At 42.6% G+C, this 18,724-nt stretch overlaps 2 protein-coding genes across 7 annotated transcripts in view; one reads left to right on the forward strand and one right to left on the reverse strand.

Moving 5' to 3' along the window:
* Positions 1 to 2,412, reverse strand: part of git1 (G protein-coupled receptor kinase interacting ArfGAP 1) — a 29,395-nt gene extending 26,983 nt beyond the window's left edge. For all 4 annotated transcript variants that reach the window (XM_012858467.3, XM_012858468.3, XM_012858469.3 and 1 more), the window contains exon 1: positions 2,006 to 2,412. In XM_012858467.3, coding sequence (XP_012713921.2) covers positions 2,006 to 2,057 — 52 coding nt within the window. In that variant the 5' untranslated portion in view covers positions 2,058 to 2,412. The remainder of the gene's footprint in view (positions 1 to 2,005) is intronic.
* A 3,050-nt stretch (positions 2,413 to 5,462) lies between these two features.
* Positions 5,463 to 18,724, forward strand: part of ankrd13b (ankyrin repeat domain 13B) — an 80,070-nt gene continuing 66,808 nt past the window's right edge. For 2 of the 3 annotated variants that reach the window (XM_036149555.1, XM_036149556.1), the window contains exon 1: positions 5,463 to 6,017. In XM_036149555.1, coding sequence (XP_036005448.1) covers positions 5,910 to 6,017 — 108 coding nt within the window. In that variant the 5' untranslated portion in view covers positions 5,463 to 5,909. The remainder of the gene's footprint in view (positions 6,018 to 18,724) is intronic. The other variant, XM_036149557.1, reaches the window with a different exon arrangement.

Consider the following 18,724-nt stretch of genomic DNA (forward strand, 5'->3'; position numbering starts at 1 on the left):
ACCTGCCTGTTGCTTTAATCCTATAAATTTCCCCGTCGTGGGATAAAAAAAGGATTAGCTAATGTTATCTTATCTTAAATAACACTTTTTAATATATGTACTGGGTTCTTTCAAGGTCTTAATTACATGTTATGTGTGGGCTCCAGTAACATCCATCCATCCATCCACTGATCTACCTGGATGTTCCCTGGAGGACTGAAACGCCTCAGTCAGTGACGTCAGTCTGTGGGTCTGTCGGGGCAGTGAGAGAAGTTTCGTCTCCTCTCTCCGTTTCTGTGGCTCGACGTTTTCATGTTTTTTCACGTGCTTAGATAAAGTTGTTGTGTTTCCACTGAAATGAACCGGCTTTTTACAAAACATACAGCTTGATTTCATTTACGGTATTAAAATAAAGCCAAACGGTGCTACTTCCTCTGTTCATGTTTTTTCGCTGCTGCGGTCTCTCTCAGCTGTTTCTTTGCTAAGTTTGTGTGAGAGCTGAGCGGGCGGGCCAGGCTGAGCCTGCGCGCTGATTGGCTGGCGCCGCTGAGCCATGTACGAGAGGGGGGGGGGAGCGGGAGAGTGCTGCTGCAGTCAGCGCGCGTGCTGACTGACACTGACTGAAAGCATGTGAGCAACATGCGTTAATGCGCGGTAAAATAAATATCGCCGTTAATAGTCTAATGAATTAACGCGAAATTAACGCGTTAACTTGCCCAGCCCTAATATATATATATACATATATACATACATACATACATACACACACACACACACACACACGTAAATATTGGTTATCGATTATAACAACATTATTAATGTTGGATATCTATATCGGCCCAAATTTTAATATTGGTGCATCCCTAGTATAAATCCTTACATTTCTGTGGGGTTCAATGCTACTACCTCTGCCAATGGATATTTATGATTTAAAGAGATTTTAAGAGTAGAAAAGTTGGAGGGGTTTTAGGGAGGGAGAAAACCTATCATGTGTCAAAATTGAAATCAGATCAAGCAAAGAAAAATCGGTACTGGCCAGGCAGGAAACGTGTGACGTGTGATCAGTGCATCTGTTAAGATTATTTTGTATCACGGCTACCTGCTGTAATCCCGGTCCAACCTGTTTAAAAAGGACTAAGAGTGATTCATCTACCAAACGTGTCCCGTGCAACACGAATTAAAGGTTAATATTACGTGGGTTTTTTTAGGCAACTGCTTCTGGTCAGCATTGTGTCAGGTCTGATTAGGCACTGAACTTTTATTTCACGCTATGTGCTAGTGCCAACTCCTTCGACCTTCGTATGCAGTCATAAACACTTAAAAGAGACATTAAAATTTTTTTTTTTAATAACTTTGGCTAAGGGTTGCCGCAGAATGCTGTCAAATGCAGTCAAAACTCCGAGCTGGCAGCAACTTGCCATTTAGCGAAAGTTAGCAGGAGTGGCTAGCGTCCTAAGCTAAGCTAGCTGCGTTCGGTAGGCAAAATCCAAAAGCCTCAAAACAAATTCTACTAATGATGACGACACATGACCTTTTTGTAAAAAAAAAAAAATGGGGTGATTTAATAAATCGGGGCATCCATCCGGACCTAAAAGCCAGCTAACAAAAAGCGACGCCGCTAGCTCGGCTAAGCTAACGGGTAAAAGGGTCTATTCCTGTCAGGGAAATCAAAACAAACGTCCCTCCGAGCAGAAATCTGACAGCCAGACCTTCCGCTGCAATAAATAAATAAACCGGTCAGCCCCGCTTACTACCGCAGCCACACACGGCCTACTCGCTACTTTACATCATCTCTGCACAGCTGGTCGCTAAATGATTTCCCCCCCCGGTCCGACACACACGCCTATTTTTTTTTTCTGTTTATCTTGGGCCTAAGCGAAGCTCGGCAACCCAGGCCGTTTTCCTGCTCTGCGGACCCCGTGACAGTGACAGCCACGTCGGCCTCTGTAAGTCCACCATGTCGGCTCTCCGACGTATTGTTCCGACACAATGGTCCATTTTATTACGTCTACCCCCCCACCCCTACCTGGCGCACTGCAGTCAGCGCACACTTCTGTCCTGTGCAGCTTTCTTGACATCTCGAAAGTGGCCGAAATCGAGCGGTGGATGTCCGCGCCGACGTTGAACGCTCGCGCCGTCTTTCCTCCGCCTCGAGCCACCGACCGACCGACGTCTGCCGTCAACCGCTGCGGCCCCTCAATCCCCGGAAGCCGGGTGGCGTGGTCTGCTTTCCCCCCCCTGGCCGGGCTGGGAGCTGATTTTCCAGTTTTTCTTGTCTTTCCGAACTCCACGTCTAACGCCAGGTTACGTGAACATGGTTAATGTCTGTGTATGAGTCGCATCTTGCTATGGAATCGCTGCATACGCTAAATTAAATCTGGCCCCTGTATTGCCTGCGATTCACCGAGAGACGGCAGCTCTCCACCTGCCACTTAACTCTCTATGGAAAGCCGTTTGCTGTATTATTGGTTTCAAGGACCCCCATTTCGGATCTACATTGCCATTTCGTTCCTGTAAATTAACCATTTAGAACCGACGTAGCCGACGTAGTTACGTGGTATTTTGATTAATTATGTATATTAGTCATGTTCCATAAAGTAAAAAAATATATATTTATTTGTCAGATTAAAGATACCTTTTGAAGAAAAATAAAATCAGCAATCTTTAAGCCGGCATTAAACATACTTTTCATCAAGCCCCCATTTCTGCATGAGAAATGTTTATTTTTTCATTGGTCTGTTGCAATATTCTAATTTCAAATGCTGTGTTTTTATCAACTGGAAGGGGATTGGCAGGGATCACTGTGTTAACAGAAATAAAGGCTTTTAAAACATGACCGGTCTGTGTCGATCTATATAATGTGTTTTGCCTTTGTGAATTGACTTTCTGAGATAAATACATTTGTCCATTGTAGTCTAATTGATTGAATATGACTGTAAACTGTCATTAAGCTGTCATTACATTTCACTTTTCATTCTTTTGTGTTCCAACATATTGTGGTTTTGATTCTCATTTGGGTAATTTCAGTTTTATGAAACATGGCAGATTATGACCCCTCCAAACAAAAGTGCAGTAAATATTGGTTTTTTTTTTGGAGCCTCGACCATATTTTCTTCCAATGTATTATGATTAAAATTTAGCAAACAGCAAGTTACTTTTATTCAGCAGCAGTTATCAAAACAGGTATGAAAGTCAAGGGCAAGAGGACCAGAACTAGAGTGGTATGAAATGTTGTTCTTTTGTCCAGCTGGTTGAGTTTATTTCTTAGGGACGTGTTAAGTAATAACAAATAGTATTTGTTATTACTTAATGTTATTTGTCAAATACCATAATCTTCAACATTTATGGCCCAAGCTAATGTCACAGTAATCACAGGGCAGCGAAGAGACACGGTCTCTCCAGTCCTGGTCCACCCCTGAGCCACCCCCTGTGGGACCAGCCTGGACAGGCTGTTATCAGAGCCCCAAAAAACTCCTATTAGTTTACTGGTGACTTTTAAATGTGCACACAAATTTCTCTAATGCGACCTAAAAAGTTAAAATAATATATAAGTAACTATACTACTTAATGGAAGTAACTTCTTAACTACTATGAGATAGTAGTTCACTTCTTCAGTCTTGTCCTCCTTCCAGACCACTCAGATTTTCTGGTTCCGGTCTGCTCTGCACGCCCAGAACCAGAACCGAACATGGAGAAGCAGCATTCAGCTTCTATGCTCCTCAAATGTGGAACAAACTTCCAGAAAACTGCAAAACAGCCGAAACACTGAGTTCCTTTATATCAAGACTGAAAACCTGCCTGTTTAGAGTTGATTTTTACCCATAATAACAGGAGCATTGACCGACATATTTGATGTGTATGGATGTTTTTCACTTGAGGAAATTTAATCTTTGTTTACTGGTTTCACAACCGGTGACATTTTCGATGTATTTATGTTTTTATGTTTTCATAATGTAAAGGACTTTGAGCTGCCTTACTGCTGAAATTTGTGACACAAATAAACTTGACAAAAAAAAAAAAAAAAAAAACTTACTACTTGGGATTTCTGCTCTGCTATAATGGTGCACTATGGGTTATAGCAGGAATTATCTTGTGAGTTAGAGAAAAGGGGAATAGCTGGCAAACAAATGTTCAGAGTACATTGCAGCAAATCTATTTAACTGTGAATGGAGTTTGGTCGCTCTTTGGTGAAAATAATCACTCAAATTGAAGATTAATACCAACAGTTTACTATAAATGACAACCAGTCTGCACTTAGGTTCCTCTTCAATTCAATTCAATTCAATTTTATTTATATAGCGCCAAATCATGAAACATGTCATCTCAAGGCACTTTACAAAATCAAGTTCAATCATATTATACAGATTGGGTCAGATTATACAGATTGGTCAAAAATGTCCTATATAAGGAAACCAGTTGATTGCATCAAAGTCCTGACAAGCAGCATTCACTCCTGGGGAACCGTATAGCCACAGGGAGAGTTGTCTGCATTGTACATGGCTTTGCTGCAATCCCTCATACTGAGCAAGCATGAAGCGACAGTGGGAAGAAAAACTCCCCATTAACGGGAAGGAAAACCTCCGGCACTTCTATTTTTAGAGTGCTAATTTGGGGTGGCTAATAAACTTTTTGGACAGCATTTGTTTTAACTACTTAAAATGTTAGGGGTTTTCTATCAACTAATTTACTAGTTTGACACTGTCATTGATTCACTCCAGCCTACTCATGGACAAGTGTACCAAAAAGCTAGTAGGACTTGGGTGCTGCCAAGCTTTCTTTTTGGACTGCTCCCACTTTAATACCATAAAGAGTATGTTTCCAAGGAAACTGTCACTAATGTGATTTTTATTTTATGTTTTTTTTTTTTAGCGTTATAAAACACTAGTGAAACAAGTCTGAGCAAAACTGGAGAGGAACGTAACGAAAAGTAAAGGGGGGTAACGATGGCAGACCGCCAAAGAGCATTTATTATTTAGGCATATAGCTTGCCATATTAGCCTAACATCTAGAGGGGAACAGGGCGGGTCAATTCTGTCATTCCGAAGCGTGGGCTGGATGAACCCCATACCCAAAACACAATATCAGATATCAAGTAGCTCGAGATAAATATTGTAAGACATTTATCACTATTCGTGAATACGATTTGCATTGAAATATTTTATTAGCCCATATCTGTCTATGGTCCTGTCTTGTCAACGATAAATTCAAAGCGAATTCACGATTAATCCATGTAACATAATTGTCAGTAAATAAAGCATCACGGCTATAGCGCCTTTATTGTTATAAGTTATTAGATGTAGCAAATTCAGCTTAGATACGAGTATAAAATAAGAGAAGAAATTAGCTGGGCTGTTTCATTTTTCGATAAGGGGCAATTTGTGATTTTATTCTCTGGCTCTTTTCCTTCAGGCGTGTGTTTTACTCACATCCCCGACAGCGGATTGGCTGAGTGTGAGCTCTTTTTTTTTTATTATTGCGGCTTGCCAGTGCATGTTTCTCAGTCACCACCACCGGATGGGAGGAGAGGCGGAGGATAGATGTGTTGGAGAACGAAGAGAGAGAGAGAGAGAAAGAGAGAGAGAAAGAGAGAGAAAGGCAAGGAGTGGAGGAACGAGTAGACAAGAACTCAAGGTGTATTTTTTTTAATTTATTTTTTTTAATCTGCTGAGACAATCAACACAGGAGCGTTATGGTTTTGTCCTCCCCCTTTAGATATTACAGGAGATCTCACTTTATTCTGAGGCGAGAGCGAGTATAGGCTGACTCCTGACGCGTGAGGTTACACGCCTTTGGGCATCACCGTCGATGAAGGATGGTGGGCACGACCGTGTAGGGGTAATTTCAGCACAAAGTAATCCCGAGATCCGCCGTGGCGGTGGTGGAGGGGGGGGGACAAAACAAAAGAGGAGGGGGCAAACTATGATCCGAGGATGATTTCTGCAAAGAAAACTCTGGAGGAGAGTCGCTATCCTGTCCACTATCTGGTGTGGCACAACAAGCACCGGCAGCTGGAGAAGGAGCTGGCAACCAGCGAGCAGGTAAGACCGGGAAAGAGCGATCAAACCCCCCCTCCCCAACCCACCCCCCCCTTCTCAGACATGGCCCTGTTTCAACAATCTGCTCAGTGTATAGCTTTACATTGCGGTGGATGGGGGGTGGTGGTTGAAATGCATTTCATTCAAGGAACCTGGACGGTATTAGCGCAGTTAATTGTTATCCTTAGGGTGGAGGGGAGACACTTGTAGACCATGCAGTTTGTGCAACTGGGATTCGTTCCTGCAGCGTTGCACGCGTTTCATCTCAATATATTGCCACATATGCTGCCGTGTGTCTGAAAGATATCCACCCTGCCTGTCATTCTGATATGCAGAAGTTGCATCTGGACTTTTTTTTTTTTTTTTTAATCCCCACCTTGTAAATTCAGAGTGGGGCTGGATGGTCCACTGTGTAAATGAGTGTGTGGGTGTGTGTGTGTGTGTGTGTCAAAGTCAGTGGCTCTTTATTTGTGTGCACACAGGCAGCATTATTGCCGCCTCTACTCCAAACTGTGTGGGCTCCCCACCTTCCCACCAGCGTCCAGACCACTGGTGAGTGGGTGAAACAATGCAGATGCTGATGGATCATGCGTGCGAACAGTTGCCAGCCAACACGGCACCCCGTGGAGTGTGAACGTGTTTGTCAAAATCAAAATCGTCCTTGGAGATCTTAAGCAGAACATGACTTAAAAGAGTGACACAACGGTTTTTTTTTTTTTTTTTTTTTTTTTGCTTGCCAGAGACAGGTTAAGCTCATTTGCTTGGGGATTTTTTTTTATTATTACTATTTCCCTTAAATGCACAAAAGCATTTTTGTATTACATAAGAGATGTGCTGCAGATTTTAGGGCTCAGCATCATCAAGACAGGACATCACCTGTTTAGCCCACACACGTTTACGCACGCTTGCCTACGTCTGCACGCCTTTCTACCTTTTGTGCTCGCAAAAACCTATAGTCCAGGAAGCCGGTTTATTTGCGCCAGAGCTGCCCGTACAACACGACGGATTTGCTATTCTATGGCTTAAGTTTACCGCAATCCCTAGATTCATATTGACTGAGGAAAACATTTGGAATTATTAACATCTACTCCTTCAGGTTTATGGAAAAGTAGAGAATGCCTGGCAGAGAGGTGGCTATATTGTCTGATATATAAGTTAGTGTTAAAAAAAAAAAAAAAAAAAGAATAACTAGTTTAATTAAAGATGATGTGTAACAGTATTTTTTTCCCCACTGGCAAATGTACACAGAGATGAAAAACAGCTGTGTAATGAGGTGGGGATTTCCAGCAGGATTTCACGAAATACACCGCGTTTAAATAAGCACAAGGATGAAAAACCCTTCTGCTTCTGCTTTGTGCGTTGTTGTTTGGATGACATCACAAGAGGCACTAAGAAATGGGCTGATTAGCTGGTACACAGCTTTTGACTTAAGCTTTGGACCCAGAACCCAGTCTGGCCTGGTCCTGTTTTCAATCAGCTGTCATGTGATTTGTTGTTTCCATTTTTTTTTTTCTGTTTTGCTGCAGTCGTACAAAACGAAAAAAAAAAAATGCAGACCTCCGAAGGGAGTTATTTGAATGAAATATGAGAAATACACATGGACGTGCTGAAAGGAACTCTGATCAAGTCACCTTATGCCTCTCGCAAACAGGTGAGCCTGTGTTTTGGGAGGGTTTTGGGCGTTATCTTCAATTAACGATTTATAACAAAGTAGCAAAACCAACAGAAAACCTGACCAGGAAAAAGTTAGTTTGGTTGTGTTTGTAGACAAGTTTAGCCGGTTTCTGACAGAAATGTGTTTTTCACTTCCTGCACAGGACACAAAATGACTTAAAATGCAGAGAGTGAAAGATTTCTTTTTTGCTCAATATGTTCAGTTCGCCTGCAGGTGAGACAGTTTAAGTGCCGACTCACTTGGCCTAGGCGGCACTTTAGGACAAGAGTTGGATGCTCTCGCTAAAATTCTTATCTTAACTTAAAATGGGATTAACAGCAGATACACATGGACCCGAGAAGACCTTCGGTTCAAACCAACGTGTCTTTAACTCGAGAACATTATCCCCAGCGGGTCTTCATTGTGTTATACGTTTTTACGGGTGTTCGTAGTTTGATGGTCTTCCACGCATTTCTTAAAACGCACGTCACCGACAGGCCTGTGAAAATGAATTCTGCATAGTTGCTTCCTGGGAACTGATGTTGCTGAGGCAAGACCTCTTCTTTGGAAAGTAGCTCTGCCATAATGGAGGTTCGTGTAAATACTTTATGTGGTCATTAAATATGTTTATGTACACCTTAGTTGGACAACGGCTGTGCACAACAATCCAAGGTTCTTTTGTTTTTCGTTTTTTGATGTAGTGAAGGATAATCTTTGATGACGGGTCAAAGATAATAAATGGCTTGTCGTGGGGAAAGGCCCTACATGGCCAACTACTCAGAAGGCAGACAGCTGGCTGAGTTAGAACGCGCCGGGCGCTTGGGGCTTCGGAGATGGAGGCTAGGGAGCAAAGCCTTTATCAGGGCGTGGCTTAAAATTGATGCAGTGGATCCGATGTGTCGCTGTGCTCTCCTGCTTAATGTTTGTCCCCTAAGTACAAGTAAAGCTGCATTCGCACAAATCAGACTCTTTTGCCTATATGTAACGTACAATTTTGTGTTGTTACAATCTGAACAGGCACAATCCTACTTTGCTTTTTCAATTCAGACCCAGGACACTTTCACGTGTGGTCCTAAATTTAATTTTTTAGCAGATTTGCATCAAAGCAACCGCAGTCGAAAAGGCAACGTCCACATTTAATCCACCGTTCGCACTGTTGGGGTGTGACAACCTTCATATTTTGCGCCGGAGGAGTCGGGAAGCCGCATGATCGAATGCAGCCAGTGGACCAGACCAACATAGCAGAGGCTGTGACTCCTGCTCCATGTCACGACTGCACACTCACACCTTTGTTCTCAGTACTGGGTTTAAGACCTGTTTCTTTACTTACCATTCAATTCAATTCAATTCAATTCAATTTTATTTATATAGCGGCAATTCATGAAACATGTCATCTCGAGGCACTTTAAAAAGTCAAAATCAATCAGATTATACAGATTGGGTCAGATTATACAGATTGGTCAAGAATGTCCTATATAAGGGAACCAGTTGATTGCATCAAAGTCCCGACAAGCAGCATTCACTCCTGAAGAAGCGTAGAGCTACAGGGAGAGTCGTCTGCATTGTCCATGGCTTTGCAGCAATCCCTCATACTGAGCAAGCATGAAGCGACAGTGGAGAGGAAAACTCCCATCCATGATGAACAAGGCCAGTTGCATGTGCATCAGTGCTCGCCAGATCCAGACACTACTTCCCGTTTGTAGAGTTGGTGTCCTTTGAGATAAAGTCTCATCAGGACACCGTTTAAGAATATTACAGCAGACACAATTGATGGTGCTTAGTTTTCTTTAGAACTGATACACGCATGCTGACATCCCTGTTTACTTCCTCAAACACAGCTTCGTGCCTATAATGTCACATCTTCTTCTGGGCTTGCAGGTCACTTTATACTTTGTATAAAAAAATTAGAACAGACCATTAAGTTCAACAGTGTGAAGATAGTCTAAAAGACTGCGGACTCGCTCCACAGCTACATCTTTGGATCCAGTTGGACATCAGCGCTGGTGCTGATGGCTAACATCCTTCCGTCCAGGCAACAAAGCAGTTTGCCTGCCGCCCAACCTGCATTTCGATGCTGCGATCAGTATGAGCGCTGAAAGCCAATTGTAAATGGAGGACCGCCATCACTGATTTGCCAGTACAACAGTTGGTTACCATGGAGACTGAATGCAAGCTGTTACACACAGTGTTTGTGACCAAGAAGTAGCACTAAATTCGTCCCGCTGCCACTGTAAATGGTGCATTATGATCCCTGAAACTTTTTCTAAAGGGTACAGCTGCAACAATATCCACCAGGCAAGAGAAATGCAAATATGGATAATTTTAATATATTTGAAACTAGGAAAAAAAAACAGGTACTCGTAGCACGTAATTACTGTAGGTTCTACTCATCTGTTGTGACTTGGCCATCTTTGTGTGTCGCTGTAATTCTTTGCTTCAGATTTACAATAGTTTCTTAATGCTTCTCAGGATAATTGCTAATTAAAGTGAAACATGCTACCCTTGGATGAAAATTGACAGCATGGTTTTTATCAGCTTGAAAGAATTTGTCTTTTGGTCTGTTTCACCCACACACATTCTGGACTAAACAGTGTGAGTCAAATTATTTACTGATTTGTGTCTCGATTTACGTTTGTCTTTATTATTATTATTAAAATATTTTTTTAACCATTTATTTGCTTAAAAATTGCATGGTATGGTGCTTTAACAGATATAAAGATTTGTATTTGGGGACTGGAGAGTTTAGGTACTGAAGTTGGGTACACGACTGAAAAGGCAGGGGATGACCTTTGTATCCTGCCCCTTACTTAGCTTTTAAAACACTTTCTGTTTTCAGTTGCTGCTGACATACATCACTAGTTGGTTAGGGCTGGGAAAACATGATGTCTCCCATAAATAGAAACAAAAAGCTTAAACAGTAAAGTTATGGCTTTAAATTGATGTTTTTCTTTTGAAGTCACTGGGAAAACTAAATTTAAGGCTGGATGATATGGCCAAAACCTATATCACAATAATTTTTTTAATTTTGGTAGATACTATATAATTACGATATCGATATAAACAAAATAAAAGCCTCAGAAAGACTGCAAAGAATGTCTACAACAGATGCCTGTACAAACCTTTGACAATTATTTTGCCATGTTTATGAAACTGCACATACTGGAAATGTCATATCACTATCATTAAATAAATGTATATTGCGGTATATAATGATATTGAATTATTGTCCACCCCTACCTACATTGTTGTCATTCCGCAACTGATTGACTTATCGATCATTAAGGGTATCTGAGAAGCTCAGAATATGATAATTGTCACCTTTACAAATTAGATCAAATATCATATATGATCAGTGATAAATGTTACAGGATGTGGCTCTGGTTCCTCTTAAGTTACTGATACCCACAGTAGGGTGGACGGTGTGCAAACCAGCAAAGTCTCCCTCTTGTTTACGGCATTGTATTAGCATCACAGCTAACCCTTCGAATGCATCTTCAGAAATGTGCAGTTATTGTTCCACAGGTGTACTATTTTTGGGTAAAGCGTTATAAATTGAAACTATGGCCACCGGAGTCAGCTAAAAGCTGTGCCAGTCTACTCTGTCTCATAATGCGAATTTTAGGGGAGGTGCTCTTCTTCGAAAGCCGGCTACGGTATGGGGCCGTGATTTCCAAATAACTCTAATAAAGAAGTATTCATTGAATAATTCATCTGAGTTTCCATGACGAGATGCCACAACCACAGTAATGTTTTCGTTTTTTTTAAAATAAGTGTGTGGGTTATTGGTGAAGAAAAACTTGTATTGGTTAGATTATTCATTACAACTACAGGTATCCAAAGAGATTTGTTGTGGTATACTGCCTATGTAGCCTATGTTTAATAAATCACCAGGCCTACTTGGTGATTTATTAAACTGAATGGAGGAATATTAGTTTCAAGCTCCTTATGGAAACTGTAAACCTGGAGCTTATTTGTTGTTCTTAAAGCAACTTAAACAAATGTCCCACACAAGGTTATAATTTCCCATCAAAACAGAAAAAGTAAAGAGAGTCGAAAGGGATCCTAATTTATCAATGTGTCGTCGAGGGTTTTCTGGGAAATAAAATGTTTCAGTTCTCCAAAACACCAGTGGCAGAGACTTAAATCTGAGACTACTGCATATTTAATTAGAAAAAAATTGCTAATCAAATAATTTAACCAATCTGATTACTGGAGAAAATTTCAAAACTTAATATTTCATCCCACAATAAAAGTCAGTTTGAGAACCCCAAGCCTAATGACAAACTCGCTCTAGTCAATGAGGCAATAGGTTGTGCACAAAAACAGTGAATGAACGCTTTCTCTCTTTTCACCGCCCTGTTCCCTATGTTCTGCTTGCTGCACATGTTTGTGTATTCTCTCATTTGCATTACGGTTTTACCTCTGTAGTGAAATGAGTATTTTTGCATATTTAAACACCCTCCGTGTGCTTATACCACCCACTGAACACACAAAGTGTCTATGAAACGAACATCAGATCCCAGAAAGCATTGATCATGTGGGTGCTTTCTCAGTAAACTGTGAGTGCGACAGTAAACATACCATGCATCAATTTCAAGCTTTTGTCTGTAGGGGAAAAACAAATATTCAAAACCACAGAAAGATGCTGACAGATGCAACCAAGTACTCTGGATAACCGTGGTGCCTCGATGGCTCTTGTCGATTTAAAAACAGTGTAACAACAGAAGGAAGCAAATAATTGCTTCTATGAACTGATGTAGAAAAAATGTGACATTATTCATGAATCTTGAATAAATAAATAGAAATTGACAAGCTTTAATAGGAATAAGTCATGGCACCAATAGGTCATATTTCTAAGTTTAGAAGAGGCTTAGTTGGCTTTCTTGCTATATTTAACCAGAACACTGCATAAACCTCAAATCAAAGAAATTTGGTTCACCAACCTACATTTCTTCGTAGCCTACTGTTTGTTCCCAACGAGATCAACCACAAGAAACAAACAAAAAAAAACTTTAAAGCACAAGTGGAAATGGTGGATTTATCACATAAGAATAAAAGTGAGTGGTATTGGGTGGAACAAGGATTTGTTTTTATATAAAGTGTGCTCTCCATACATAAAAATGTCAGCATGTGACTAGAATGCATTAAACTGCATTAATGCTCTTTGTGTTATTGCCATATGCACCAATCTTCACATTTATTGGCAACCCTGGTAAAATTGTGTCACAACGCTTTAAATAAAGGAAAGTTTCGTTGCAGTTAAATAAGCTCATGCTGAAAACACAAAAACACATTTTAATATGTGAAGTGCAGTGTAAAATTATACAATGGCATAATTAAGGAATTGTTCATATTTCCAATACCAATTAATCAATCTGTGGATCTGACTTTCCTTAGGACTAACTGCCTTTCCACGCTCCAGCCTCTCCACTCTTCATCCTTTCCAATGCCTTGCTCACTTCATCTTTAATAATGTTGCTACTTCCTGGTCCACAATGGTCGCTTCTTCTGCTCTTCGTTGTCTCATTTTCCTCATTCATCCACTCATCAAAGTGCTCATTCCATCTATATCTCACTTGTTGCACCTGTCGGTAAATTTCCATCCTGATCCTTAATCACCCTAATCTGCTGAACATCCTTCCCATGTCTCTCTCCGCCTTGCCAATCTGTATAAGTCTCTCCCTCCTTACTGTCCAACCCGTCGTACCAGTCACTGTAAGCCCTTTTCTGGCCTTTCTTTCCAAAAGACATACAAAGTACTCCTCTACCTGTCTAACTGATAGCATTAGCTGTAGTTGTCCAATCGTCTGGAAGCCCCTCCTGGACATGGAGGCCCTGTCTCAACTCCTCCCTGAAACCACACATCTTTCTTTAACTTTCAGCTTTCAACACTTTATCCTCTGCTCTGCCTTTGTCCTCTCCATCTTCCTCATCACCAGAGTCACTCTACACACCACCATCTTGTGCTCTCTGGCAACACTCTCAACAACCACTACCTCAGAGTCACTGAGTTCCTGCTGGTTACATCATCTACGCAAGATGTAATCCACCTGTGTGCTCCTTTCTCCACTCCTGTAAGTCCCTCTGTGTTTCTGCCTGTTCTAGAAGAAACTATTCCCTACAGCTAGTTACATCTTCTTTAGAAGTCTGCCACCATCTCTTCTGCATTCCTGTTTTTGATTAACCAGACTCTCGCCATATGGATTTCGCTCCGCCTAGCTTCACTCACATCCATCTGGGACCTCTCCCATAGAGAGTGATTTCTCCAACCAATTTTATTGTCTAGCCAATCAGGACGCAGGGCTAGAGTTTCATAGATGTGACGTAGTGGAGAAGCGACCATGACGTGAGACTGTTTTGATTCAGACAGCAATGGCGGCCTGCATCGAGGAAGCAAGCGTTAACATTGATGCTGCTATTTCTTTCGTGTTGTCCAATCTACCTAATATTGTTTCATTACAATACAGAGAACGGCTCTGAAGGCTTTTGTTGGTGGAAATGATGTTTTCGCTGTTTTCCCGACTGGATTTGGCAAGTTTTGTTTTCCGGGGCGCGTCCGCTGCGGAGCGGTTAGCGCGAACCATATTAGGAGGCCTTTAGTCCTCGACGCGGTCGGAACGGGATCGACTCTGACCCGCGGCGCTTTGCCGCCTGTCTTCCCCCCTCTTCCTGTCAGCTCACTGTCAAGAAAACGCGTGCCACTAGAGCCGCAAACACATAAAAAAATAAAAAAAAAGGTTTGTTTTTTCCTGCGTCGCTCTCACAGCGTCACGGGTTAGCTTCGGTGTGAGTGGTTGATACAGATGACAGACAAGTGGCTTATCCAATCATATGCAAGGATTTTTGATAAGGCCCAGCCTTCAAAAAAGGAATTTCCTATGGAGGGGTCTCAGATGGATGTGAGTGGAGCTAGGCGGAGCGACATCCATATGGCTAGAGTCAGGTTAGTTCTGGATACCAGCCCACCCATCACTTCCTCACCTCTGTTTCCTGCTCCAACGTTACCATTGTAATCTGGACCAATCACCGCTCTCATTTCTAGCGACATTCTGCATCACTTCATCTAACTCACTCCAGAATCTCTCTTCCATATCTGTTTATATCCAGTTCCAAGTCAACAGAATAACACAGTTTTTACAACATATGTCCGAGTCCCTGTTATGATCCCTTGGCTCCTCTGTGAAGGTAGAACAGGTAACAGGCGTCTGTGCTTAAAATCTCTTTGGATTATAACTAGCACCATGTATAAATGTAACAGCAGATACATAGGATTTTCCTGAGAAACAGGCAGTGTTGACAAAAACAAAATGAAGGCTGTTGCAGCAATCTCACTGGCAAAGCTGATCAGTCAGTTTAAGGAGACAGCACAATTTGACCCTTGGTGAAGTTTGCACATCTCTTGTCGTTGAGGTGGCTAGCTTTTAAAGTTTCTCCCGATTACCACATGTTCTGGCCGTGTTGAACGTGTTGCTCCATTGAGGAGGAAACATGATATGATATGGAATAGGACATGTGGGATCAGGACACACTCATAATTAATGTGCTGGCAAATGCGGTTTGACCCTTGTGACAATCCTCCACTAAACTTTATAGTAGATGCTTTAGCTGAAAACCTTAGAAAATCATACAAGCTCCAGAACTTGTTCAAACAGCTTTAAGATACCTTAAACTTGAAAAAGACAATTGTCTTTTAATACTAATTTGTCTGTTTTTCTTCTTACTTTCTGTTTTTGGTTTTGTCATTGAATGCTCAGAGAGAGGCAGTAATAAGCACTGCCAGCATGACCAAGTCTAGTACATATCACATATACTGTGATCAAAGCATTTTAAAGCTTATTTTATATGCAGTTAGCTGACAAACAGAGAAATCATCCCCTCACTTGATATAATTTGCAAACTAAAGTAGGTTTTTCACCCACTTTTAGGACGAGCAAAGGCATATGTTATGAACAGCTCTGACACAAAAACACAGAGGCTGTAGAATAGATGCATGTCAAGTGTATCGATTTATTATTATGTCAGAGTGTGCTTTGATTGTGTCCATGACATCACATTATACTGCGTGCGTTAAGATGTCACTTTACAGCCATACTGTTGACAGCCTAATTTATAAAGGCGATAATGTGCCACTGTTTCTTCGTAGCTTTTATTCACTGATAACTTTGATGGCTCCACATTTCCGTTTAAATTTCCCTTGTCCATGGATATCAAATATTCAGCAGTGCTTCTGATTGTTTCATTTCAAGAGTTTAGTGACTGGCTGTTGAGACAGTCAGTTTATATTTTATTTAACGACATTAAAACCTATTTCAGAAAGGCCAACGAATTGAGCATTAAGCAAATCAAACAAAGAAGCTGCTGAAGATAAAACAGGGTTAATGTCAACCCTCTATTCAAACCTGAAAATATTGAAGTTAACCCTTCTCCTTAAGGTGCAAACATGATCAACATTCAAATAAGTTAAATTGTTTGCAGACTCATACAGATAATTAGTTGAACATTTGAATATGTGTAGTGCTCTGTTATGTACCACCAACCTGTCCAGGATGTACCTGGCTCATGAGAGACTCACAAGGGTCAACTATCCCATGATCTTCTGGAAATTGACAGTTGCTTTCAGTTAACATACAGGACATCATGGATTAAATTCTACTTCAGTCACAACTCACAGCAGTAGTTAGGTGAAGCTGAAAGTCAGCTAAGAGTTTTTATAAAAGGGATGCATTATACATTAACAATGGGACAACATATTACCTGGTAGTGAGGCTATCTGCAGAGGTAGGGCATGGATTCAGTTGGTTTTCAGGAAACTACACAAAATAGAAGCTTCTACCATGCCATTGTTTCAATATAGTGTTAACAGTAAAAGTTGGTGCTCTTTCATGAGCAACCACCAGTGCACTAACGTGGGGAGGGCTATGCTTCTAGTCAGCAAAAACTGATCAGTTCTTTTGGAAATCTCATTAAAAAGAATAAACTGTTGGAATGGTATGATGGGGGATACATTAATGCCAGAAAACCATGCCTCCCTGAGGTTGATGCATCCAGTAAGGGAAAGCATCAAGTTTAAGAGTGTGGCACACTGTGCAAGCTCAAAATTATAGAATCTTATCCTGACTTGTCAATACCAGACTGCTCAACTTGTTGCCATGGCAGAATCATGTCAGAGAGAACGATATTGCGCCAACAATACATTGACAAAATTAAAAGGTGTTAATGTTTTAGTTTGATAAAGACCAAACTACAGTCTTAACTCTGGTCATGTTAATGACCTAGAGCTGCCTCAGCTTTAGCATTGAACCAGTTTGCATCCAAAAGTCCTTAAAACAGTTATTTTCTCTTGCTGGATGAGAATGTTATAAAGAACGCATTTTACCTTTGCTCCAAGCTTTAAAGCTCAGACTGCATTTACAGACCACACAAGATATTTCCCATCAACAATTTTATTTAAGAATTGCTCAAGCAGAGATTGACACATTGTGGGCGGCGTCACTTGACACATTGTGGGCGGCGTCACTTGACACATTGTGGGCGGCGTCACTTGACACATTGTGGGCGGCGTCACTTGACACATTGTGGGCGGCGTCACTTGACACATTGTGGGCGGCGTCACTTGACACATTGTGGGCGGCGTCACTTGACACATTGTGGGCGGCGTCACTTGACACATTGTGGGCGGCGTCACTTGACACATTGTGGGCGGCGTCACTTGACACATTGTGGGCGGCGTCACTTGACACATTGTGGGCGGCGTCACTTGACACATTGTGGGCGGCGTCACTTGACACATTGTGGGCGGCGTCACTTGACACATTGTGGGCGGCGTCACTTGACACATTGTGGGCGGCGTCACTTGACACATTGTGGGCGGCGTCACTTGACACATTGTGGGCGGCGTCACTTGACACATTGTGGGCGGCGTCACTTGACACATTGTGGGCGGCGTCACTTGACACATTGTGGGCGGCGTCACTTGACACATTGTGGGCGGCGTCACTTGACACATTGTGGGCGGCGTCACTTGACACATTGTGGGCGGCGTCACTTGACACATTGTGGGCGGCGTCACTTGACACATTGTGGGCGGCGTCACTTGACACATTGTGGGCGGCGTCACTTGACACATTGTGGGCGGCGTCACTTGACACATTGTGGGCGGCGTCACTTGACACATTGTGGGCGGCGTCACTTGACACATTGTGGGCGGCGTCACTTGACACATTGTGGGCGGCGTCACTTGACACATTGTGGGCGGCGTCACTTGACACATTGTGGGCGGCGTCACTTGACACATTGTGGGCGGCGTCACTTGACACATTGTGGGCGGCGTCACTTGACACATTGTGGGCGGCGTCACTTGACACATTGTGGGCGGCGTCACTTGACACATTGTGGGCGGCGTCACTTGACACATTGTGGGCGGCGTCACTTGACACATTGTGGGCGGCGTCACTTGACACATTGTGGGCGGCGTCACTTGACACATTGTGGGCGGCGTCACTTGACACATTGTGGGCGGCGTCACTTGACACATTGTGGGCGGCGTCACTTGACACATTGTGGGCGGCGTCACTTGACACATTGTGGGCGGCGTCACTTGACACATTGTGGGCGGCGTCACTTGACACATTGTGGGCGGCGTCACTTGACACATTGTGGGCGGCGTCACTTGACACATTGTGGGCGGCGTCACTTGACACATTGTGGCGGCGTCACTTGACACATTGTGGGCGGCGTCACTTGACACATTGTGGGCGGCGTCACTTGACACATTGTGGGCGGCGTCACTTGACACATTGTGGGCGGCGTCACTTGACACATTGTGGGCGGCGTCACTTGACACATTGTGGGCGGCGTCACTTGACACATTGTGGGCGGCGTCACTTGACACATTGTGGGCGGCGTCACTTGACACATTGTGGGCGGCGTCACTTGACACATTGTGGGGGCGGCGTCACTTGACACATTGTGGGCGGCGTCACTTGACACATTGTGGGCGGCGTCACTTGACACATTGTGGGCGGCGTCACTTGACACATTGTGGGCGGCGTCACTT

This window comes from Fundulus heteroclitus, chromosome 18 (genome assembly GCF_011125445.2).
Source record: "Fundulus heteroclitus isolate FHET01 chromosome 18, MU-UCD_Fhet_4.1, whole genome shotgun sequence".
Taxonomy (NCBI): Eukaryota; Metazoa; Chordata; class Actinopteri; order Cyprinodontiformes; family Fundulidae; genus Fundulus; species Fundulus heteroclitus.